General features: G+C 44.9%; 1 protein-coding gene across 1 annotated transcript; it reads left to right on the top strand.

Annotated features, from left to right (window-relative positions):
• Positions 1–261: 261 nt before the first annotated feature.
• LOC148473318 (uncharacterized) lies at positions 262–19729 on the top strand. Its single transcript, XM_088459792.1, has 4 exons — positions 262–342; positions 1063–1152; positions 2566–2633; positions 17531–19729. The coding sequence occupies exons 2-4, from the start codon at positions 1079–1081 to the stop codon at positions 17692–17694; spliced, it is 306 nt and encodes a 101-aa protein (XP_088315918.1). The 5' UTR covers positions 262–342; positions 1063–1078; the 3' UTR covers positions 17695–19729.
• The last annotated feature ends 4480 nt before the right edge of the window (positions 19730–24209 follow it).

The raw sequence follows: 24209 nt of genomic DNA, 5'->3' as shown, positions 1-24209 counted from the left end.
GAATAGCATAAAGCAGTATTGTTTGGCAAAAATCAGTAGTCCTGGCAAATGTGGGGTACCTGAAAATGGTTGCAAGCACCTTTTAATGTCTGTTAAGTAAATTTTTAATGAAAGTGAAATTCCTCCCTCATAGAAACGTACTCACCGGGTGCAGGGAGTCAGGAGTCTGGCTGCTACTGGCCCGGAGGTCTCCTGGGCACGCCTTCCCCTGCACATAGACTGCTGGGAGAGACTGATGCTCCCAGCATTCCCTGGCCAGCATGTGACTGATAACAGAGAGGGGAGGAGCCAAAGCCGGAGGACAAGACGCTGAAAACAGAGACACAGGAGCTGCCTGAGACTGTGAGTGTTTTAGAGTTCACTGCAAATCCTGCCAGATCTATTCATGTCAGTGCTGTGGGGGAGGAGAGGGGGAGGGAAGGAGGGAGATTCATGTGTGTGATGTGTGTGTGGGAATCTATTCAAGTGGTGTGTGTGTGATGTGTGTGTGTGTGTGTGTGTGTGTGTGTGTGTGTGTGTGTGTGTGTGTGTGTGTGTGTGTGAATCTATTCATGTAAGTGTGTGTGTGAGACTGTGTGTGAGCTTATAGGAATATATATTCGCCCATAGGTGGAGCCAGACACGCCCTTTGGGTGGAGCAGACCACGCCACCACAACTGCGCGTGGCGCATTCTACAGCCATCTGCAATCTCCCTCAAAGTAGTTTTAAAAAGTAGACAAGTATGGCGAAAAGACGCAATCAGCGATACATTTTCGCGGATCTCGGCTTTTCATGTCTAATTGAATACTGACTGTTTTTTATTACAAAACACAATAGGTGTCTCTGGCTACGGGTGTTGCTCCTGGTTACCGACTCCACTGTCGCTTAAAAATTTACAAGCTGAGCGCAAGTATAGCAATGCACATAAGTCCACCAGATCTGTGATAGAACGTACATTTGGCCTGTTAAAATCTCGTTTTCGGTGTCTTGATAAATCTGGAGGCATTTTGTTGTATTTGCCAAATAAAGTGTCAGATATTGTGCTCTGCTGTTATTTTTTGCATAATATGTGTTCGCAACAGCCTTTAACCGCTGATTATGCAGAGAACAGCGAGCAGGCTGGGGATTTTGTTGAACAAGGCGACAGGTGGACGACAGAGAGTGGAAGACAGGTGAGGCAGCAGCTCATCTTGGATCATTTTTCTGGTTTGTATACTTAATTCCTTTGTGTATTTTTGGTTAACAAATTTCATGATCAATGTGTTGGACAGTAGTTTATGTCCTTATTACATCATTCACCTGGCCTTTAGTTCTTTGTCATTTTATTTTTCTGCAACTGTTGAACTGTGTTAAAATGTCTTTAATAATAATAATACTTTTTTTATTTAAATAAACTTTATAAGGATTTCTCAAGTGTAACAGTTATCCTGATTTGCCCCCACATGTTTTGTTTGTCCATTTTTTAGGGATTTTTGGAGCTTTCCCCCTAAAGATCTTTCTAAAAACACATATATTATTTTAAGGTGTTATGTCCACATTTACAATATTTGTCAAATTACTTTCTCTAGCTCGGTTTGGGCCACATTGGCTTTGCCGTGCATTGTGTAAACATTACCTATTAATTTCATTTAAAATCAGTGTATTGTTTTTTTGGAACTGAAAAAAATTGGTGAAAATATTCTTGCAAAGGGTAAAAAGTTGGTATAATGTTTAACAAATGAACAAACATACCGTATTTGGAAACAGGCAATGATCAAACAACAATCCAGGTTATTAGAAAATACCCATTCCAGCCACTTCTTCATTTAACAAATGTGTATATTTTGATTAAATAATCCGAAACCAAGACAAAGAATGGCTTCAAAATTTCACATTAATACAGGCACATTTACTCATGTAATTGTCAATCATAGCTAAACAAACACACTGAAATATTAATCCACATTATTGTTTGCAAATTTTTAAACTTTTGCAAATGTTATTGTTTTTATTCTCAGATCCTATTTAGTTTTACCTCTGCCACCATGGGCAGCTAGGGTACCATCTCTGGTACGGAGGGTTCTTCGTGGTGGTGTTGTAACCGGTGTTGGTATGAGGCAGTTGGTGCTGGAAGTTAGGCTGGGAGCTGCCTCGGGTAATCTGTTAACAATTTGTGTCCCGAGATTTTGTAGTATACCTGCAAAATCTCTAAATGCAGAGTTTTACTGCTCTTTTACTTGTAAAAACTGTTAGTTGAATCTATTTTGGCATTCCTGCTGGCGAAGATGTGATTGTTCCAATCGCAACAGGGACTCTTGAATGTGTTCCATTGTATTTGCTTGGCGTGTAAGCTCAAGCCTGATACTTTTAATATTTTTGTTATGCCTGTGTCCTATTTTATTTATTGTACTGTTTTGAGTCACGTGGGTTGTGAGCAAATCTATTTGTTTTTGCTGTAATGAGGCCATTTCTAGCCAATATCTATCATGTGGCTGTGGTGGCGGGAGGCTAGGTGCCAATAGTGGTGGAGAAGATGGTCCTAGGGGTGTGTTTGGCATGTTTGGTGTGTATGGAATTTCGGTGAGTGTTATCATTTCTTCTTCTAGGCTCTCGTCTCGAGCAGAATGGCGCTGGAATCCCTGCCATATCCGAGGAATCTACAAGAGAGAATTGTGTAAGTATTACATTTTTAGTATTAATCAAATTTAGTTTAAAATGTTTTTTTGATTAAATCATGGTGTCCGTTTTTATTTTTAAAAGTGTATCACAAATTTGTTATTTAATAGTTTAGTAATAAATCAACTTTAAAAAAAATGGGGGGGCCTTCTTTTTTAGGTTTTACAATACTGGTTTTCGCCATTCAGGGACACTAATAGCAAACAATTGACACAACTTAAGGGGAAAAATGAATTTTTAAACGACAATTAGAACACAACCACACATCTTTAATGATTACCTATTTTACTGCATATTTTACTGGGGTTAAGAGTTTTCAACATTAATTTGCGATGTTTTGGGCTGATCCACATGTTGCCATTTTTGACAATGTTTTGAGATTGAATTTAGCCAAATGCCTGAATGCACACGTAATTATTTTGCATCAGAAACAAGCAACTGAGGCCCTGATTCAGAGCCGGACGCTCTGACAGAGCGCTCGCTCTGAATCAGGGCCAGGCTATATTTTTTTTAGATCGGCCTCCTGGCCGCTCGCATAGCTGTGGGTGACCACCCACAGCTATAGCGAGCGGCCAGGAATATGGTCGCGATGGTCAAGACCATCGCGACCATCGGGCTTGCGATGAGACCCTTGTGGTAGGGTCTCGTTGCCGCAAGCCCCAGAGAGATTTCGGCTCTAACAGAGCCGAAATCTCTCCCACTGACATCACTCGTGATGTCAGTGGGGCCGCCCCAAATTGGAGGCGTTCACATGGGAACGCCTCCGTTTGGGCAGCCACTCCCCCGGCCCGCCCACCAAAGGGGGCGTGCTGTCACTCAACATCGACAACATGCCCCCTTTGGTACGAGCGCAAGCACTCTGGGCCACCATCGACCCGGTTGCAAGCACTCAGCGCTTGCGACCAGGTCTGATTCAGACCCTGAGTTTGAAAGTTAAACATGTGAAAAGGTCGCTATGCATTGAATTTACTAGGGAGCATAGTTAAGCCTAAAAAAAACACAAACCAAATTCAACATTAAACACATTCAACTTGAGAGTACACATAAGCAATTTTAGGAATATCAACCATGCGTCAATTAAATATTTCTCCACCATTGATAAGGACATGACAATAGGCACTAAATTACTTACATCCCTACTACTAACAAAGGGAAACTCAGCCTCCAATTAAATACAAATATTACTAAAGTATGGTGATGTGCGTGTGTCATTTTAAAAATGGGACTTTTGATTTTAATTTCTAGATAATGTTTATGGATTCCCTGAAATCACAGACTCACCATCTAGATGGGGTGACGATGGAGTAGCTGTAGTTGAATGAGTGTCCATTCTTGTGCCTTCAACTGGTGATGGCGTGTCTGTGTCTCCATGGGCAAAACACGATATGCCCTTTTTTTGGGCGGAAGGTGTGATTGACCTATAACCCATAGTGCATTTAAAAATTAGCAAAGTGACAATATTGTTTTGCTTCATCTTAAAACAAAACACTAAGTTACTGGCCTCCTCTGAGTCTGGATCCTGGTGGTGTCTGGTTTTCTTTTTTGCTGCAGCAGTGGGTTTAGCTGTGTGTTTGTAAATATAATTTTTAAAATTAAAATGCCAAATATATGTTACATTGGATATTGATTATTAATTTGTACATTTACAACACAAAAAAGGCTATTATTGATTAAAAAAACTAAACAGTAAAGATTTTTGTGTTGTATCTGCCTGGATTTTAGAGAGTTATTTTTGTTGTTTGGGGGACTACATTGATGTGCTTGACATATTGAAACTAACAATTACACACCTTATGCTGGCCATACAAGCCACAATTATCGGGACGATCCGCCCGATATCGGCGGATCGCCGCGATAATTGTAGCGTGTAGGGGGCGACCGAGGGTTAAATATTGCTCGGTGCGATATTACCCAGTAAACTGTCGGCCGCATCGGGCAGTGTATGCCCAGCGCAGCCGACAGACAGACATTTCCTGTGTTCCTTCCTACGGAAGGAACAGGGAAATGTCTCCTCCCCCGGGGGCAGAGCGCGGATGTCGGGCTATACACTGTGAGAGAAATCTCACAGTGTATGCCGCGGACATCTGCGGCTGGCAGCCGGCCAGATAAAATGTCTGTCGGTCTGACAGACATTTTATCTGGCTGTGTATGCCCAGCATTACAAATGGTAACCCTTAAAAATTTGAGGCTTTAATTTATTTGTTTACATTTCAATCTAAACATAGTTTTGACACAATCCAACACATTTCAGTCTGAAACCATACAAACTTTAACACATTTTTGACGACGAATTATACACCCATTTATTCCAACATTATGTCCCATGAAGCTTTGAAATGTAAATTCTTTTATTTTAGACTTTATTAATTTAAAGTATGTATAAATAACACTTAAAGTAACATTTCTGGGGTAAATATCCAACCATCTACTGGCCTACATACTGTACATTTTCGCAAATGCTTACAAGCCGTTTGTATTTTGTTTGAATTACAGTCGAAAAGCAGTAAACAGTGAAAATGTTTCGCCGATTGCGACTCTTCGCCAGTCGGAAACTTATTCAATTCCAAATACTTTTTGCGTACGCGGAAAGCCAATGTAATGTAATAGGGGAAAAAGAATCGCCTCTGAATAGCAGGAGAAACGAAGTGTTTTTTATTTATTTGGGGTTGCAAAGGTGGGGAAACCACCCAGAACCCTGGCGACAGCCCCCCAAAGGATAACTTAATCTAAAAATCCCTTTAAAAAGTAACACCCCAAAAAAGTACTTTGAATATGGGAGCGAAAAAATACAAAGTGGGGGTACAAACTTAAAAACTAATGAAATACACTTTTTGGGGGTCCACAAGTATGGCTGAGGTGTTGTTTGATTGCAGGTGCTTGCTACAGGTGCGTTTTTTCTTTAATTTAAAAACTTCACTTTAGCGACTTTAAAACATGCTTGTACCCATTTTCAAATACCCCAAATTTGACAGGACTACTTATTTGCACAAAAAAAACTGTTTAATGTTATCCTTCACCATTTAGAAGCTATTGACACAACTTAAGTACTCCAAATGGCTTTAATCGAGCTATTCGGGCACATCTAGATTGATACCCAATGTAAGTGCATCTTTTTGGGGGTGTCCGGCTGTTTTCCCCAATTCTGACAGCACTTTCCACCTGTTTCACATTTGCTGGGTCACTTTTTCGTGACTTTTGGAATTTAATACGGCGAATAGTGGGGGCGTGCATGAAAAGTTTTCGTGCACAAAACACGCAATGTTGGGGGAAAGTACAGCCTGCGAAAAATTTCTGCAGGTGTGAAACTAATTGAATACCGCCCATAGTGGGCGTACAAGCATGAAAACAAGGCCAATAAAAAGGGATCTGCAAGGATGGGTAAGGTGATTTGAAAATTGAAGGTGCATGCAAGCAGGGCCGCCATCGGGGGGGGGACTGCAGGGACTCCAGTCCCGGGCCCTGAGAAAGAGGGGGCCCGGGTAGCGGAGGTGTGAAATGCAGTGATGTGCGGTACCGCACATCACTGCTGGAATGCACCGGGGGCAGCCAAAGAAGTAAAGAGACTTCATGGCATTTAATACATGGAGCTGGCCGCAAGCCAATCACAGCATTCACGGAACAGCAGCAAGCCAATCAGCAGCGGCCGCTGCTGATTGGCTGGCTACCGTTCCGCAAGCTGTGATTGGCTTGCGAACGGCTCCATGTATTAAATGACACCGAGACTCTTCTTCTCCTCTTCCCTGGCAGCTGCCGATGCATTCCACCAGTGACAAGCGGTACCTCACATCACTCTGCGCTGGCTGTCCTCTGAGCTCCCAGAGTCACGGAGATGGGCGAGTGTCAAGGTAAGTTTGGGCTCTGCTTTAGGGAGGGAGTGCCTAATTTATGTTTTACATACAGTGTATATATGTGTATATATAATATATATATATAGTGTGTATACATATATATATATATATATATATATATAAAATCATACACTTACATGTGGGTAAGTGCTGTTATATTGCTTCTTGTGCTGACACTTACATTTGCATGCTTTTAATTTAATATAGCTAAGCACCGGAGGCTTTTGTTTGTGTATGTATGTTATATATATAATGAAAGGGGCACTCACCAGAGCAATTCCAATAGAAAAAAGGCTTTTTATTTCTTACATATATTGGTCGACGTTTCGGTCATTCCTGACCTTTATCAAGACCAGCAGCATAGTCACAACAGTGCAAAAGACGGCATATGTCACCAACAGCATCACCGATCACCTTACCTGTATCCCCTTAAATAGCCAGCTTTTCCCGCATATCGTCATGCTGAGCATCGCCGAACCGGAAGTGCCAAGCGTTCCACCCTGTGGAACGCAAAAGATAACCGAGGTTCGGATAGAACAGAGGGCACATAAACCCCTAGGCAGGGATGCGTGGGGTTAATAAAGTTACAGGAGGTAGGGGAGTGTTAGTTTTTATGGTCAGATTGACATTAGGTTAGGATTGGTGGAGTGTTATGTAAGGGGTGTGGTTATTAGGAGTGTGGCTAGGTCAGCAATGTTACTCTGCCTCTTGGGAATCTGATCTGCAAGCTGTACAGTCACAAGGTTGTAATACTCTGGTCTTTGTTTTTGGTATTTTTCCCCCTTTTTCTTCTCATACATGTCTGTCTTGCTTTCATCCTTATCTCTTATTCTTCTTATTCTGATCTGTTCTTTCCTGCTTTGCTGTTTCTATATCCTATCATTCCTCTCTACAGTATACCTTGTCCCTGGCACGCCCGTTTTTTCTCCCTGGATGATGCTGCAGATATGGGTTTCATAGTCCCCCCCCCCCCCTTCCCTCCTCACTGTGTGAGCTATAACTGCTTGATATATCTTTAGATGAGCTATTACTGCATGGGCTGTCTCAGCTTGATCTATCTCTGTGTGAGCTATGTTTATGTGAGCTATTACAGCCCTGTACCCCTCACAGCACAACAGTACAGCAAGGCATGAGTGCTGCCATGGGTTTCCCATTGCCTTCAATTGTAATATAGTTCCATCTGGTCGCGCTGGTGCTGCCGCACTGGATTCTGGGTCTATTGCCGGACAGCTGGTGGCAGTGGGGGTGCTCTGACACCCCTACGGTCTTTGCAGTCTGAGGGTGTGGGGGTAAGATTTAGCACCTTGGCTGCACCTGCGGCATACGTCACATGGGCTCAGCAGTTAAAAGATGTGTGCGGCCTCTCACTACTCCTTTTCTTTTATACAAAGCAAAAACTATTAGCAGTGCATGCATATTCAGTAATAACAGGCTGAATGATGCGCACAGTGTAAGGGCACTATTAAGTTGGTCCTTTCGGACATTAGGTATATGGTTACGATTGTGGTATGTTATGTATTGATAAGCCAACAGTTTGATATATTAAAAAATGACTGTATGGAGGCAGCTGTATTCATATCTGGTTGCAGGCAAAAAGCAGTTCTCCAGCGCTCATGTCAGCCGCAGCTCCTGGGCTAGGCTGTGGGAATATGTAATGTACAGGACTGGGAGGTTCCCTCGCTGCTCTGTGTCAGGATACGGCGGTCTTATGCTCGCTTGTTGTTTGTGTTATTGTGAGGGCTCATTTCATACATAACCCTCGACTACAAGGCCGTGGCGTATCTCGTTTCTCGGCCATATGCCGTTTCCTCAGAAGCTTACCAGCCCACCTCCGCACATCTTTTTATTTGGTCTATTCACAGCGGCTGGTCATTGTCAACAAACCAGTTTTTCTTCATCTAGTCATACAAAACAGTTTTATTAATCAATATATTGGTAGAGCACTTATTTCATAAATAAATGCTGTGCATTTTTTATACATGTTAAATGCGTTACAGCACGTTATCATTATTACCAGTTATTATTATTACCAGTTATTTATATAGCGCACACATATTCCGCAGCGCTTTACAGCCAGTGGAGCTTACACTCTATGATCCCTACCACATGCTCACACACATACACACTAGGGTTAATTTATGTTTGGAGCCAATTAACCTACCAGTATATTTTTGGAGTGTGGGAAGAAACCAGAGTGCCCGGAGTAAGCCCACGCGGGCACAGGGAGATTGTACGGACTCAGTCCACACATGTAGGGCCGTAAGCCAGCATGTCAGAAACCACGGTGCCTTTGGCCCTTTGTTCTGCGGTTCTTCTGCACGGTTCCTTATTAGATTATTTCGTTAAGATTTTGTCATATGACCTTCATTTATTACAGCAAACATTCATGTTATAGTCATGCACATGGTTGACTTTCGAAAATTATAAGTCAGTACGCACAATGAAGTTATATTGATTTAATATTAATACAAGCAATTCATTACCTCAATCTTAATAAGACCGTATCGTCCATTAAACTCATTTATTACAGCAAAACATTCATGTTTAGTCATGCACAGAGATAAGAAAATAAGTGCGGCAGAGAAGTGTGGATAAGGAAAATATGTATCATGGACTATTCATCAGCTAATCGATCACAAATGTGTTCTTGCACACTATTACTAATATCACGCTATTACATACTTTTTATTTCATAAATGTACTAAATTACATTACATGGGTATCCCTAAGTTTCATAGAGTTTGGGAGGGTCTTGGGACCCTATGACCATGTAGGGACTTGAAGCGTGTGCCGCTCCCCCTCCCACCATGCACTCAAGTTGGAGTCAGCTTGTGAATGGTATCACTGGCTCATAGTCTAAAATCAAGTATTAGGAGCCTATCATCTCCTATTCTGTTATTCTTCACTTGTTTACTCTTTCTCTGTTGTAAACTGTTTAGACCACCCCTTTTGGTCATAAATGTGCATGCATAGGAACACCACGTGTCGGTGCGTTATTTTTCTTTTGCCCATATGATTTACCCTTATACTTTCTGTAGCTGAATTGTATTAATCCCTGTACAGTAATTTATGCTCTTTACCTGTAGCTGGTGCTCGTGCATGCATAGGACCACTTCGTTCTGGGGTAATTTTTCTTTTGTCCGTATAATTTTCCCTTATACTTTCGGTAGTTGATTGCATTTTATTCACATAGGGTTTTCTGGCCCTTTCCCTATAGCCGGCGCCTGCGGTTGGTTTTTCTTACCCATGAGTGGGTGCTTTTCCATACCGTTTTAATTTGAGCGCTTTGTCTAATACATTGTGAGGTCATACATAAGGTACATTTATGCGATAACTGCTGGTGTGATTTAAATTATCCCCTCGGTGGTCCAGTTACTCCTCAGACTCAGTATCTGGGCTGTGGGAATATATGTTTTATACTTTACATTTTGGTGTTGAAAATGTTTTTTATGCCAGATATGGTTCCTAGGATTTAGGCGAGCTACACATTTTTGCATGGTAGTCTCATCCCTATTCCAATTGAGACCTAATCATATATATTTATTTTATATACAGATACAGGTTCGACCCGAGTCCACCCCCACATGCAACGCTCTTCAAAGTACACCATATCTTATACACGCACACCCCCCTTTTTATTTTACAAATACATGTTCATAGGATTTAGGTGAGCTACACAGCTTACATTGCATCTGATCCCCATTCATATATACCCAATCATATATTTATATATAATCTTATATAGGGAAACAGGTTTGACCCGAGTCCACCACACCCACATACAACGTTCTTCTAAGCACACCAGGGGCCGAGTGTGATAGGGTGAGAGTTTGGAAAGTGTGAGAGTTTAGCAGTGAGCTCTCACATTGGTTGAGTTTTATCTTCAAAATGGGAAAACACCTGAATGAGATTTTAAATCGTGAGAGTTTTTCTAAGTCTAAAAAAAACATGCAAGTTCACTCTGTTACTTTGTTTTTGGACTCTTATTACATTGACAAAAAAGTGTCAGAAGCTCTCGCTTCTCTGGGCTCTCGCCCTGTTACATTTGGCCCCATATCTTATACACAGCCCTATGTAATAACTAGGGGTGAGCGGGTTCGGATTTCTGAAATCCGAACCCCCCCGAGCCCGCCCGATCCGAGTCTGATCCGAGTCAGGCTCGACTTTTCCCGCCTGACTCGGATCTGAAATCGAGGCAAAACGTCATCATCCCGCCTTCCGAGTCTCGCGGGTTTTGGATCCTATATAAGGTACCCGCGTCGGCGCCATTTTCTCACTCGGCTGTGGACAGTGAAGAGGGAGGGTGGGAGTTAGGGCTGTGTAGTGTAGTGTAGTGTAGTGCTGCTGTTGTCCACTACTTCAAAGTCCATAGGGGCTGGCTGTGTTGTGCTGTGCTGCTGTTGTTAATAGGGGCTGTGTCCACTACTTCAAAGTCCATAGGGGCTGGCTGGACTGTGTTGTGCAGTCAGTTCTCCATAGGGGCTGTGTCCACTCCAAAGTCCTGTGCAGTGTCCCAGTCCTAAAGGAGTGCTGTAGTGTTGTCCAGGGGGTGCTCTGTCCATCAGGGGTGCTCCCCCCAAGTGCTAAAAAAATAATATATTTTCTGTGTTTGTGAATTGTGTGCGCAGTAGCCGCACGTGCATCAACAAAGTAGTGCCAAGCGTGCGCCTGTGTCATAAGTAAAGAGCCGGCTGGCTTGACCGTTAAAGGGTGCTGTAACCCCCGAAAGTACACTCCAGTCCAAACCCAAAAAAAAATTATTTTCTGTGTTTGTGAATTGTGTGCGCAGTAGCCGCACGTGCATCAACAAAGTAGTGCCAAGCGTGCACCTGTGTCATAAGTAAAGGGCCGGCTGGCTTGACCGTTAAAGGGTGCTGTAACCCCCGAAAGTACACTCCAGTCCAAACCCAAAAAAAATTATTTTCTGTGTTTGTGAATTGTGTGCGCAGTAGCCGCACGTGCATCAACAAAGTAGTGCCAAGCGTGCGCCTGTGTCATAAGTAAAGGGCCGGCTGGCTTGACCGTTAAGGGTGCTGTAACCCCCGAAAGTACACTCCAGTCCAAACCAAAAAAAAAATTATTTTCTGTGTTTGTGAATTGTGTGCGCAGTAGCCGCACGTGCATCAACAAAGTAGTGCCAAGCGTGCGCCTGTGTCATAAGTAAAGGGCCGGCTGGCTTGACCGTTAAGGGTGCTGTAACCCCCGAAAGTACACTCCAGTCCAAACCAAAAAAAAAATTATTTTCTGTGTTTGTGAATTGTGTGCGCAGTAGCCGCACGTGCATCAACAAAGTAGTGCCAAGCGTGCGCCTGTGTCATAAGTAAAGGGCCGGCTGGCTTGACCGTTAAAGGGTGCTGTAACCCCCAAAGTACACTCCAGTCCAAACCAAAAACAAAATTATTTTCTGTGTTTGTGAATTGTGTGCGCAGTAGCCGCACGTGCATCAACAAAGTAGTGCCAAGCGTGCGCCTGTGTCATAAGTAAAGGGCCGGCTGGCTTGACCGTTAAGGGTGCTGTAACCCCCGAGAGTACACTCCAGTCCAAACCAAAAAAAAAATTATTTTCTGTGTTTGTGAATTGTGTGCGCAGTAGCCGCACGTGCATCAACAAAGTAGTGCCAAGCGTGCACCTGTGTCATAAGTAAAGGGCCGGCTGGCTTGACCGTTAAGGGTGCTGTAACCCCCGAAAGTACACTCCAGTCCAAACCAAAAAAAAAATTATTTTCTGTGTTTGTGAATTGTGTGCGCAGTAGCCGCACGTGCATCAACAAAGTAGTGCCAAGCGTGCGCCTGTGTCATAAGTAAAGGGCCGGCTGGCTTGACCGTTAAGGGTGCTGTAACCCCCGAAAGTACACTCCAGTCCAAACCAAAAAAAAAATTATTTTCTGTGTTTGTGAATTGTGTGCGCAGTAGCCGCACGTGCATCAACAAAGTAGTGCCAAGCGTGCGCCTGTATCATAAGTAAAGGGCCAGCTGGCTTGACCGTTAAGGGTGCTGTAACCCCCGAAAGTACACTCCAGTCCAAACCAAAAAAAAAATAATTTTCTGTGTTTGTGAATTGTGTGCGCAGTAGCCGCACGTGCATTAACAAAGTAGTGCCAAGCGTGCGCCTGTGTCATAAGTAAAGGGCCGGCTGGCTTGACCGTTAAGGGTGCTGTAACCCCCGAAAGTACACTCCAGTCCAAACCAAAAAAAAAATAATTTTCTGTGTTTGTGAATTGTGTGCGCAGTAGCCGCACGTGCATTAACAAAGTAGTGCCAAGCGTGCGCCTGTGTCATAAGTAAAGGGCCGGCTGGCTTGACCGTTAAGGGTGCTGTAACCCCCGAAAGTACACTCCAGTCCAAACCAAAAAAAAAATTATTTTCTGTGTTTGTGAATTGTGTGCGCAGTAGCCGCACGTGCATCAATAAAGTAGTGCCAAGCGTGCGCCTGTGTCATAAGTAAAGGGCCGGCTGGCTTGACCGTTAAAGGGTGCTGTAACCCCCGAAAGTACACTCCAGTCCAAACCAAAAAAAAAATTATTTTCTGTGTTTGTGAATTGTGTGCGCAGTAGCCGCACGTGCATCAACAAAGTAGTGCCAAGAGTGCGCCTGTGTCATAAATAAAGGGCCGGCTGGCTTGACCGTTAAAGGGTGCTGTAACCCCCAAAGTACACTCCAGTCCAAACCAAAAAAAAAATTATTTTCTGTGTTTGTGAATTGTGTGCGCAGTAGCCGCACGTGCATCAACAAAGTAGTGCCAAGCGTGCGCCTGTGTCATAAGTAAAGGGCCGGCTGGCTTGACCGTTAAAGGGTGCTGTAACCCCTGAAAGTACACTCCAGTCCAAACCAAAAAAAAAATTATTTTCTGTGTTTAGCCGCACGTATATATCAAATCGATATAACATAAATGGAGGACCAAACTTTCTCCGATAAAAATAAAATAGAGAAAGATCAAGAACCACTTCCTCCTAGTGCTGAAGCTGCTGCCACTAGTCATGACATAGACGATAACATGCCATCAACGTCGTCTGCCAAGGCCGATGCCCAATGTCATAGTAGAGGGCACATACAATCCCAAATGGCAAAGTTCAGGAAAATGACCTTGAAAAAGACATTTAAATCAGCTGAAGAGAAACGTAAACTTGCCAATATGCCATTTACGACACGGAGTGGCAAGGAACGGCTAAGGTCGATCCCTAGTATGTTCATGACTAGTGGTTCAGCTTCACATGACGATGGAAGCCCTCCTCCCACTAAAAAAATCAAAAGAGTTAAGCTGGCAAAAGCACAGCGAAGAACTGTGCTTTCTAAGAAGATATCACAAATCCCCAAGGAGAGTCCAAGTGTGGTGGTGGTTGTGATGCCTGACCTTCCCAGCACTGGACGGGAAGAGGTGGCTCTTTCCACCATTTGCACGCCCCCTGCAAGTGCTGAAAGGAGCACCCACAGTCCACTTGCTGATATGCAAATTGAAGATGTCACTGTTGAAGTACAACAGGATGAGGATACTGGTGTAGCTGGCGCTGAGGAGGAAGTTGGCGAGGAGGATTCTGATGGTGATGTGGTTTGTTTAAATCAGGCTCCGGGGGAGACAGTTGTTGTCCGTGGGATGAAAAAGCCCATCACGGTCATGCCTGGGCAGAAGACCAAACATTCCACCTCTTTGGTCTGGCAATATTTCTATCCAAATCCGGACAACAACTGTCTTGCCATATGTACCATATGTAAAGGTGAAATAAGTAGGGGTAGGGACGTCAACCACCTAGGAACATCCTCCCTTATACGGCACCTGCAGCGCGTTCATAAAAAGTTACTGTCAAGTTCAGAAACTTTGGCTAAGACCGTAAGCAGTCCAGGGACACCTAAATCCCGTTGTCCTGTTGTATCCAAGCGCCTGCAAACCACACCGTCAACTCCCTCCTCGTCAATTTCCTCCTTAGTCAGGATCGGAAGTAGTCCTGCAGGCCATGTCACTGGCATGACTGACTCTCCTATCCGGGATTCCTCTGGAGGATCCTGCATTGCTACGCCTACTGCTGCCGCTGCTGCTGTTGCTGCTGCTGGGAGTCATTCATCATCCCAGAGAGGAAGTAGGAACACCACTACTTTTACTAAACAATTGACCCTCCAACAGTCCTTAGCGAGAAGAATGAAGTACGACAGCAGTCATCCTGAAGCAAAACGTATAACTGAGGCCTTGACTGCTATGTTGGTGTTAGACGTGCGTCCGGTATCCGCCATTAGTGCAGTGGGATTTAGACAATTGATGGAGGTAGTGTGTCCCCGGTTCCAAATCCCGTCTAGATTCCACTTCACTAGGCAGGCGATACCGAGACTGTACAGAAACGTCAGAAAAAGTGTCCTCAGTGTCCTGAAAAATGCAGTTGTACACAATGTCCACTTAACCACGGACATGTGGACAAGTGGAACAGGGCAGACTAAGGACTATATGACTGTGACAGCCCACTGGGTAGATGTATCACCTTACGCAGCAACAGCAGCAGCGTCACCAGTAGCAGCATCTCAGAAACGCCAGCTCGTTACAAGGCAGGCTACGCTGTGTATCACCGGTTTCAGTAAGAGGCACACCGCCGACAACCTCTTAGAGAAACTGAGGGAAATCATCGCCCAGTGGCTTACCCCACTTAGACTCTCCTGGGGATTTGTGATATCTGACAACGCCACCAATATTGTGCGGGCATTACATCTGGGCAAATTCCAGCACGTCCCATGTTTTGCTCACACAATAAACTTGGTGGTGCAGAATTTTCTGAAAAGCGACAGGGGCGTGCAGGAGACGCTTTGGGTGGCCCGAAAAATTTCTGGCCACTTTCGCCATTCAGCGACTGCGTGCCGAAGACTGGAGCGCCAGCAAACACTCTTGAACCTGCCCCGCCATCACCTGAAGCAAGAGGTTGTGACACGGTGGAACTCAACCCTCTATATGCTTCAGAGGATGGAGGAGCAGCAAAAGGCCATACAAGCCTATACATCCACCTATGACATAGGCAAAGGAGGGGGTATGCACCTGACTCAAGCGCAGTGGAGAATGATTTCCGTGTTGTGCAAGGTTCTCCAGCCCTTCGAACTTGCCACACGTGAAGTCAGTTCAGACACAGCCAGCTTGAGTCAGGTCATTCCCCTCATCAGGCTTTTGCAGAAGCAGCTGGAGAAAGTGAAGGAGGATCTAAGACGGAGCGATTCCGCTCGGCATGTGGGACTTGTGGATGAAGCCCTTCATTCGCTTTGCCAGGATTCCAGGGTGGTCAATCTGTTGAAATCAGACCACTACATTTTGGCCACCGTGCTTGATCCTAGGTTTAAAGCCTATGTGGTGTCTCTCTTTCCGGCCGACACAAGCCTGCAGAGGTGCAAAGACCTGCTGGTGAACACACTGTCAGCTGAAGCGGAACGTGACACGTCAACGGCTCCTTCTTCATTTTCTCCCGCAACTGGGGCTGCCAGGAAAAAACTTAGGTATCCTAAGCAACCCGCTGGCGGTGATGCAGGGCAGGCTGGACCAAGTTTGGACATCTGGTCCGGACTGAAGGACCTGACAACAATTTCTGACATGTCTACTGTCACTGCATATGATACTGTCACCATTGACAGAATGGTGGAGGATTACATCGGTGACAGCATCCAAGTAGGCATGTCAGACAGTCCATACCTGTACTGGCAGGAAAAAGAGGCAATTTGGAGGCCCCTGTACAAGCTGGCTCTATTTTACCTGAGTTGCCCCCCCTCCAGTGTGTACTCCGAAAGAGTGTTTAGTGCAGCCGGGAACCTTGTCAGCGAAAGGCGTAGGAGGTTGCTTCCACAGAATGTGGAGAAGATGATGTTCATCAAAATGAATTATCAGCTCTTACAGGGAGACCAGCCTCCAGAAGGTACAGAGGGACCTGTGGTGGTGGATTCAAGTGGGGACGAGTTAATACTTTGTGAGGATGAGGATGTACACACTGAAGAGGGTGAGGAATCGGTGGATGAGGAGGATGAGGATGACATCTTGCCTCCGTAGAGCCAGTTTGTGCAGGGACACATTAATTGCCAGCTTGTTTTGTGGGGGCCCAAACGAACCAATCATTTCAGCCACAGTTGTGTGGCAGACCCTGGCACTGAAATGATTGATTTGTTAAAGTGTGCATGTCCTGTTTATACAACATAAGGGTGGGTGGGAGGGCCCAAGGACAATTCCATCTTGCACTTCTTTTTTTTCTTTGCATTATGTACAGTTTGGGGCCTAGTTTTTCTAACTGCCATCCTGTCTGCCACTGCAGTGTCACTCCTAGATGGGTCACGTGTTTGTGCCGCCCACTCGTGTCGCTTAGCATAGTCATCCAGCTACCTCGGTGCAACCTTTTGGACATGAAAACACTATTGTGAGGTGTGAGGTGTTCAGAATAGACTGGAAATGAGTGGAAATTAAGGTTATTGAGGTAAAATAGCATAGGAGCAGAGAAACCAACAAATTCTGTGATTTTAGCTGTTTTTATGCTTTTTTTTAAAAAAATACAGATCCAAAACACAAAACCCAGAACCCAAAACACGGAAGGGTGGTTTTGGCAAAACCAATCCAGATCCAAAACACGAAGAAAGATCCAGATCCAAAACCAAAACACAAAACACGAAAAGTGGCCGGTGCACACCCCTAGTAATAACGGGACACGCCCCTGGCTTGGGTTTCCCCGGGCCGTGGGTTGTGGTCTCCTAATGGCTTGTAGAAGCTCGGTCAGTGTTTATGTGGGGTTGCATATATCGGGGAATACTACATCCCTGGATTCAGGAGCCATCGCTGTGTTGCTGTGTCAGTGGGGGTGTTTTTGAGGCCCCTGCTGTTATAACAGTCGGGGGCTCTGTTTACAACAAGGGTTGGCATTGTTTGCTCCCCCAGCATCCGATATGTCGGCGTGCTGAGTCCACTAATTAAGCAGCTAGGTATGATTTGAGGCTGTTGTTCCTTGTGTCTCGTTTGCTCTTTACACTGCTGCGCCTGCGCATACGCTTCATTGCCTAATGCAAAGGACCCTGAATTTCGATACTGCCCCTGTTTTCTTTTGTTTCAGGCATCGATGTGGCCGGATACCCTCCTACCGCCACCCCAGGGATCGATATTGTCGCTTCTGTTGTTGCCAGGAATGGAGTCATCAGCGCAGATGATACCCTGTTCAATTCTCAAGCCGCCATGGAGAGTTTTCGCATGCTGGTCCTTGGGTCCTCAGTCCTTTGATTGCCTATCAGACTTTGTGGCAGCATTGAGAGTCTTTCTGGCAGTCTCAGCTCGGCAGGAGATACAGGCTCTATGATGATGGAAGTCCTATGCCTCTGTTCATGTGGACTAATGATGTGTAATGTTTGTTTGTGGACTTGAGTGCTCCGGCCAACTTGCCACCTTTCCGGTGGGGGTCTCGAGGGATTTTGCCCTATTTTTTGCCCTGCGCAGGACAACGTTTGGCTAATACCAATAGTTAAACTGAATGACAAATAACAACATGAATATGAGAATGACATTACTAACGAAAATAAAAAGATCCAGCAGGTTTTTTGTAGGTTTTTACCTCGGGTCAAGTCCTCCTTCCCCCCCTTTCCCTCCCCCCCATCACCTCCCTCTGCAATATGCCATAGTCACAGTACTCTTGTGTATTTCATGTATTGCAGGTGGTTTACAGGATTATTGCTCATTTGTTTATCGGACACTTGTTTATATTTTGGGCAGGTCATCCCGCTTTGCTAGTTTGGGTTGGGAGTCATTAGTGCCCTGTAAATGGATGTCAGGGGAGGACTTTGGTTTCTCCTTTGGTCTTAGCAATTCACCTGGGTGAGAATGATTTGTGCCAGTAATTGTCGCTTTACTTGCAGCACGCTATTTATCATGATTTGGGTGGGTTGCTTGGCTTTGGCCAGATGTCGTGATATTTTGTCCGATATTGTGCTAGCTTTTTCCTGGTGATGTAGGTGCATGGTTGGGGGTGGGTAGATTTGTGGAGCGTCACCCTTTAATGGGGTACAAGATGCCTAGCAGGGACAAATTTCATTTATAGAGTGTTTTTTGTTCGTTGTGGGGAGGTTTTTAGAGAGTAGGTTGTAATGGTGGCGGGCACGTTCCATCATTGGGAACATGCGTGGCGGGAAAGAACGGCAGTATCTATAAAGCGTCCACCTTGCTGCAGTATGAGCGGTGCGCCTCCTTCAATGCACTGGTTAGGCTGATTTTACCCTACTGGGGTCAGCGGCACCTCTCGTCGGAGAGGCCTAAAATAGTGCATTGGGATGGGGCTGGATACCGTCTCACTTGCAAGAGAGGGATATCGGCCCTTGCAAGTTTTATATCACTATTACACTTGAATTGGGATATTGGCCCGTTCAGTGAGTGTTTTTACATCCTTGCATAAGTCAAGTGTGGGGCGTCAGGTTACTGGCCGTTCTTTCTTATGCCACCATACTCTGATTGTAAAATAAATAAAGCTGACCATATATTTTTGATCGCATATATACTTGGTCTGTCTCTTTATTATATTTAAGCTTGGTTTAATAACTTTGTGGTTGCACGCATTATCTGCCGATAGGGAGTTTAAGATAACCGAGGTTCGGGTAGAACAGAGGGCACATAAACCCCTAGGCAGGGATGCGTGGGGTTAATAAAGTTAGGTAGGGGAGTGTTAGTTTTTATGGTCAGATTGACATTAGGTTAGGATTGGTGGAGTGTTATGTAAGGGGTGTGGTTATTAGGAGTTTGGCTAGGTCAGCACTGTTACTCTGCCTCTTGGGAATCTGATCTCCCACCCTCCCTCCCACTTTTTTCCTCTTGTGTCTTGTGTCGGCTTTATTTCAAGGGCGGGAAAGAACGGCAGTATCTATAAAGCGTCCACCTTGCTGCAGTATGAGCGGTGCGCCTCCTTCAATGCACTGGTTAGGCTGATTTTACCCTACTGGGGTCAGCGGCACCTCTTGTCGGAGAGGCCTAAAATAGTGCATTGGGATGGGGCTGGATACCGTCTCACTTGCCAGAGAGGGATATCGGCCCTTGCAAGTTTTATATCACTATTACACTTGAATTGGGATATTGGCCCGTTCAGTGAGTGTTTTTACATCCGTGCATAAGTCAAGTGTGGGGCGTCAGGTTACTGGCCGTTCTTTCTTATGCCACCATACTCTGATTGTAAAATAAATAAAGCTGACCATATATTTTTGATCGCATATATACTTGGTCTGTCTCTTTATTATATTTAAGCTTGGTTTAATAACTTTGTGGTTGCACGCATTATCTGCCGATAGGGAGTTTAACACATCTCCGGAAATGACCAAATATCCGGTCATAGGTAAATCTCAACCGGCGAGGCCCGTTGGCGTGGTGATCAGTAACTGGTGCGACTGACGCTACCAGTTAGTTCAACAAGGCACCAGTTCACCACGTGCATCCTATAGTGCAAAGTATAAACATACTAGAGCACCTAACCGGAAGTGTCATGCGTTCCACCCAGTGGAACGCAGGCACAGATCCTGAAGTGACCAAAACACCCGGTCACATGTGTATCTCAAAGGCGGAGCTTGTTGTCATGGTAACTACAAACTGAGGCCATATCAGCGTCACAGACGCTAGCAACAAGGTTGTCAGGGCAACACACCATGTAATCCATAAACAAACGATGAAAATTAAAAGGATATCCTATTGGCCCCAAGTTGCTCATTATAGTATATCATCAGTGTACAGATTAATGTAATTATTATATAAGCCGGTTAAGATTTACCTATGACCGGATGTTTGGTCATTTCCGGAGACGTGTTTTGCGTTCCACAGGGTGGAACGCTTGGCACTTCCGGTTCGGCGATGCTCAGCATGACGATACGCGGGAAAAGCTGGCTATTTAAGGGGATACAGGTAAGGTGATCGGTGATGCTGTTGGTGACATATGCCGTCTTTTGCACTGTTGTGACTATGCTGCTGGTCTTGATAAAGGTCAGGAATGACCGAAACGTCGACCAATATATGTAAGAAATAAAAAGCCTTTTTTTCTATTGGAATTGCTCTGGTGAGTGCCCCTTTCATTGTTGGATTGTATTATTCTGGACCAAAGAAATATATATTTTTTTGATTCAAGGTGAGCAACCCATAAAGTTGACAACAATGTGGATGTGAGTGCAGACATTTTTTGGAATATATATATATATATATATATATATATATACACACACACACACACACACACACACACACACACACACACACACACACACACACACACACACACACAACATCTTGTGCTTGGATATATTAAATTAAAAACATGCAAATAAAAATGTCAGCACAGCAAGTAATATAACAGCACTTACGAGCGATTAATATATGCCCCCAATAGGTCCAGTCCTCCCAGTCTCTCACATCCAAAGTAGCTCCACCCACATCCACAGCTCCGCCCACTTCTGCCCCATACCCCGGGACGAGGGGGGCCCTGCCTAATTTGTCAGTTAGGGCCCCACCATTTCTGATGGCAACCCTGCGTGCAAGAGCTGCTTTGGTGATGATTAAAACCAAACACTACGTATACTTGACAGTGGACCTCATTCAGAGCCGCTCGTAAGCGGCCGCTCGTTCGTTCCGAGCGATGTTCGCACATCTGCACATGCGTATGGGTTGTAATACGCATGTGCGAACCAGTCAGTGCGGTCGAAAATCGTGTGCTCGCAAAATAGCGAATGCCTGCTAATTTGAGTGACAGAGTGAGGCGTTTGTGGGTGGTAACAGGGGAAGGTGCTTGAAAACGGGGAGTGGAGATCCGAACGCAGGCGTGCCAAACGGTCAAATCGGCCGTTTTAAGGGTGTGCATAATTAACAAAGCAGCGTCATCGACCACGTCACTTGGTTGTCTTTTAGCCTGAACTGCTCGCATGATTGCGGTAGGAAAATGCAACCACAAGAATAGAGAGCAGTTCATACGCCTTTCGATGTACTTGATTACTCTAATAAATAGTGGAGATGACGTATGATGCGAGCGGCCAGGGGGCGTTTTTTTCAAAATAACGACCGCATGTTTTGTTAGCTCGTTCAGACATAGAGGCGTCAACAGACCGCAAAGAGCGAACGGTCAATTTAAATAGCCAGCCCCTTTTTCTGAACGAGCGAGCGCAAATAGCGTCCGGCTCTGAATCAGACCCAGTATGCTAACGCACATTTTGGAGTATACACAATTTTACAGGACTACTTATTTAGTAACAAATATCCAAATAAGGCCATCCATCAACACTATTCCAGAGACCCTTTAAAAACTCAAAGTTTGAACAAAACACTAAAATGAAAAAAAAACAAAAAACATTCAGGCACAATGTTAATGCATCTTATTGGGGGTACAGGCATATTGGCACAATATGTACAATACTTTCCACCTGGTCCACATTCGGCGTATTCCCTTTAATACAGTTTAGTGATTGAATAGGGGAAAACTCGGGGACATGTGGGAAAACTTATCACCTCGGAAATACATGATGTAGGCGTAAAGTCGAACAAGCAAAACTTTGATGACTTTTCGCCTGTATTTCAATACGCCCCATTTTAAAAAAAAAACACCATCATTTTAAACACTATTTTCAAATACATTAAACACAAAAGGAAAAGTGAAGTTTAAAGAAAATTTTTTAAAATAACTTACTAGTTTTCGCAGGAGCATCTGTGTCCTGCACATAGCTTCACCGCACCACTTCTGGCGGAATGAGAGGTTTCAGTGGCTTCTCATACTCGGAATCTGTATGTAATACCACCGGCTACATGGCCGGTGGTTCTAATCCCTACAGCGGAATCCCGGCAGGGGTGAAGATCCTGATAGCTAATTAAGTAACCCTACCCCCTACCCTAGACCTCCTTTAAGGGTGCCTAACCTCCCCCCTAGTGCCTAACCCTAACCCCCCTTTAAGTGCCTAAACCTAACCCCCCCTTTTCCGCAGCTTAAACCTAAGTCTGCAAGGGGGTGCCTAACCCTAACCTTCCCCCAGGGGTGCCGAACCCTAACCCCCCCTTCCCCTAGCCTAAACCTAACAATCCCAGGGGGGTGCCTAACCCTAAGTCCCCCCGGGAGCCCTAAAACCTAACCCTCCCCCCCACGGCTGTCCGCGCCCGGCACCCAGCTTACCTTCGTTCGGTATGCCGGGCATCGGGCTCCCGGCGAAGGTCTAATGACAGGTGCCGGGATTTCGACGCCTGTCATTAGTACCTTGGCGGGATTTGACAGTCGGGAAGCCGGTGGTCGGCATTTTGACCGTCTGCTTCTTGACTGCTTCCCTCATTCTCTGCATATGTGGCGACATAAGGAGACCCACCACCAGTAGCTTCGGCAGACTTAATTTCATCCACCATTTTAGACCTGACATGACGTTTGATGTCGGAAAACCGTTTTTTACAATGACCCTCGTCCCTCTTGGTAGGGCCAACCGCATTCATGGCTGCAACAACACCAGCCCAAATGGCAGTTTTGCGGGGAGCAGGGGTGCTGGCAGCTTTCTGACCAAACAGGTGCTGGTGCTTCATCACCTCTGTGACAAGTGCCAGGTTCTGGTCAAAGTAAACCGGACATAACGTCCAGTTTTGGTCTTTCCCCTCTGGGGGGCAGCCACCTCACTCTCCTCACTGGAGCTCACATGTGGCTCATTTGCAGCCACCAACTCTGCCTCAATGTGGCACTTTCTCTCCTGGTCCCCAGACATCATCCACCAACTCCAAATTAAAAAAACACAGAAAAAAAGACAAACAAACAAAAACCTCCTCTCCTAACACTAGCAACACACACACACACACACACACACACACACACACACACACACACACACACACACACACACACACTGACAGGACCAAATTAAATAGACAACAGACAGGAAAAAGAACAAACCAAAAATTAACAAAACAACAAATAGGCACAAGACTATATTCACTCAACAATCGAAATACCATTACCAAGCTCACCGACCATAAACCACCTCACTGTCCCTCACTCTCCAAACTCCAAACACCAACCCACGAGGTTTCAGCGTTTCCAGGGCTATTTATATGCTTAGTGAACACTCAAAGACATGACATCTGTTTAGCCAATCAAGGAAAATGGTGCTGTTGTGCAAGTAATTCACTGTTTAGCATGGCCAGGTGGCAGAAAGCTCACACAGACGTGTTGGATAAAAAAAAATCACTCGCCCGGAGAGAGAATTCACTCGAGCTTGCTTTAAAATCACCTGAGAAACTCTATCTAGTTCACCATCGGCCAACTCGATTTGGAACAAATCGCCTGTTTGTAAATTTGAGAGTTAAAAAGTGAAAAAATCACCCGAGTTCTGGCGAGGTACTGCGAGATTAATCTAATTGTAAATCAGGACAATCTCAATTCTTATTAAATTTACCCTTAGGTGTCCCCTAAGGTTCTGTTCTGGGACCTCCCCAATTCTCACTCTATATGTCCTCTCTAGGGGAGGACATCAGCTCTTTTGGTTTTCAATATCATATCTATGCTGATGACTCTTAGATTTACCTCTTCTCTCCTGATCTCTTCCTCTCTTTCCTCACTGGTATTCTCCAAATGTCTCTCTGCTATTTCTTAATGGATGTCCCAGCGCTTTCTTAAACTTTACATATCTAAGACTGAGCTGATCATCTTCCCATCTTCCTCCTCATCTTCTCACCTCCCACAATTGCATTATCTTTTAGCAGCACCACCATCTCTTCAAGAATGCTGTTTTGGAGTTATCTTTGACTCCTGCCTTTCCTTC

This window comes from Taudactylus pleione, unplaced genomic scaffold, assembly GCF_031769625.1.
Source record: "Taudactylus pleione unplaced genomic scaffold, aTauple2 ptg000935l, whole genome shotgun sequence".
NCBI lineage: Eukaryota > Metazoa > Chordata > Amphibia > Anura > Myobatrachidae > Taudactylus > Taudactylus pleione.
The sequence above is the reverse complement of the archived record's forward strand: the minus strand, read 5'-3'. Positions and strand labels throughout refer to the sequence as shown.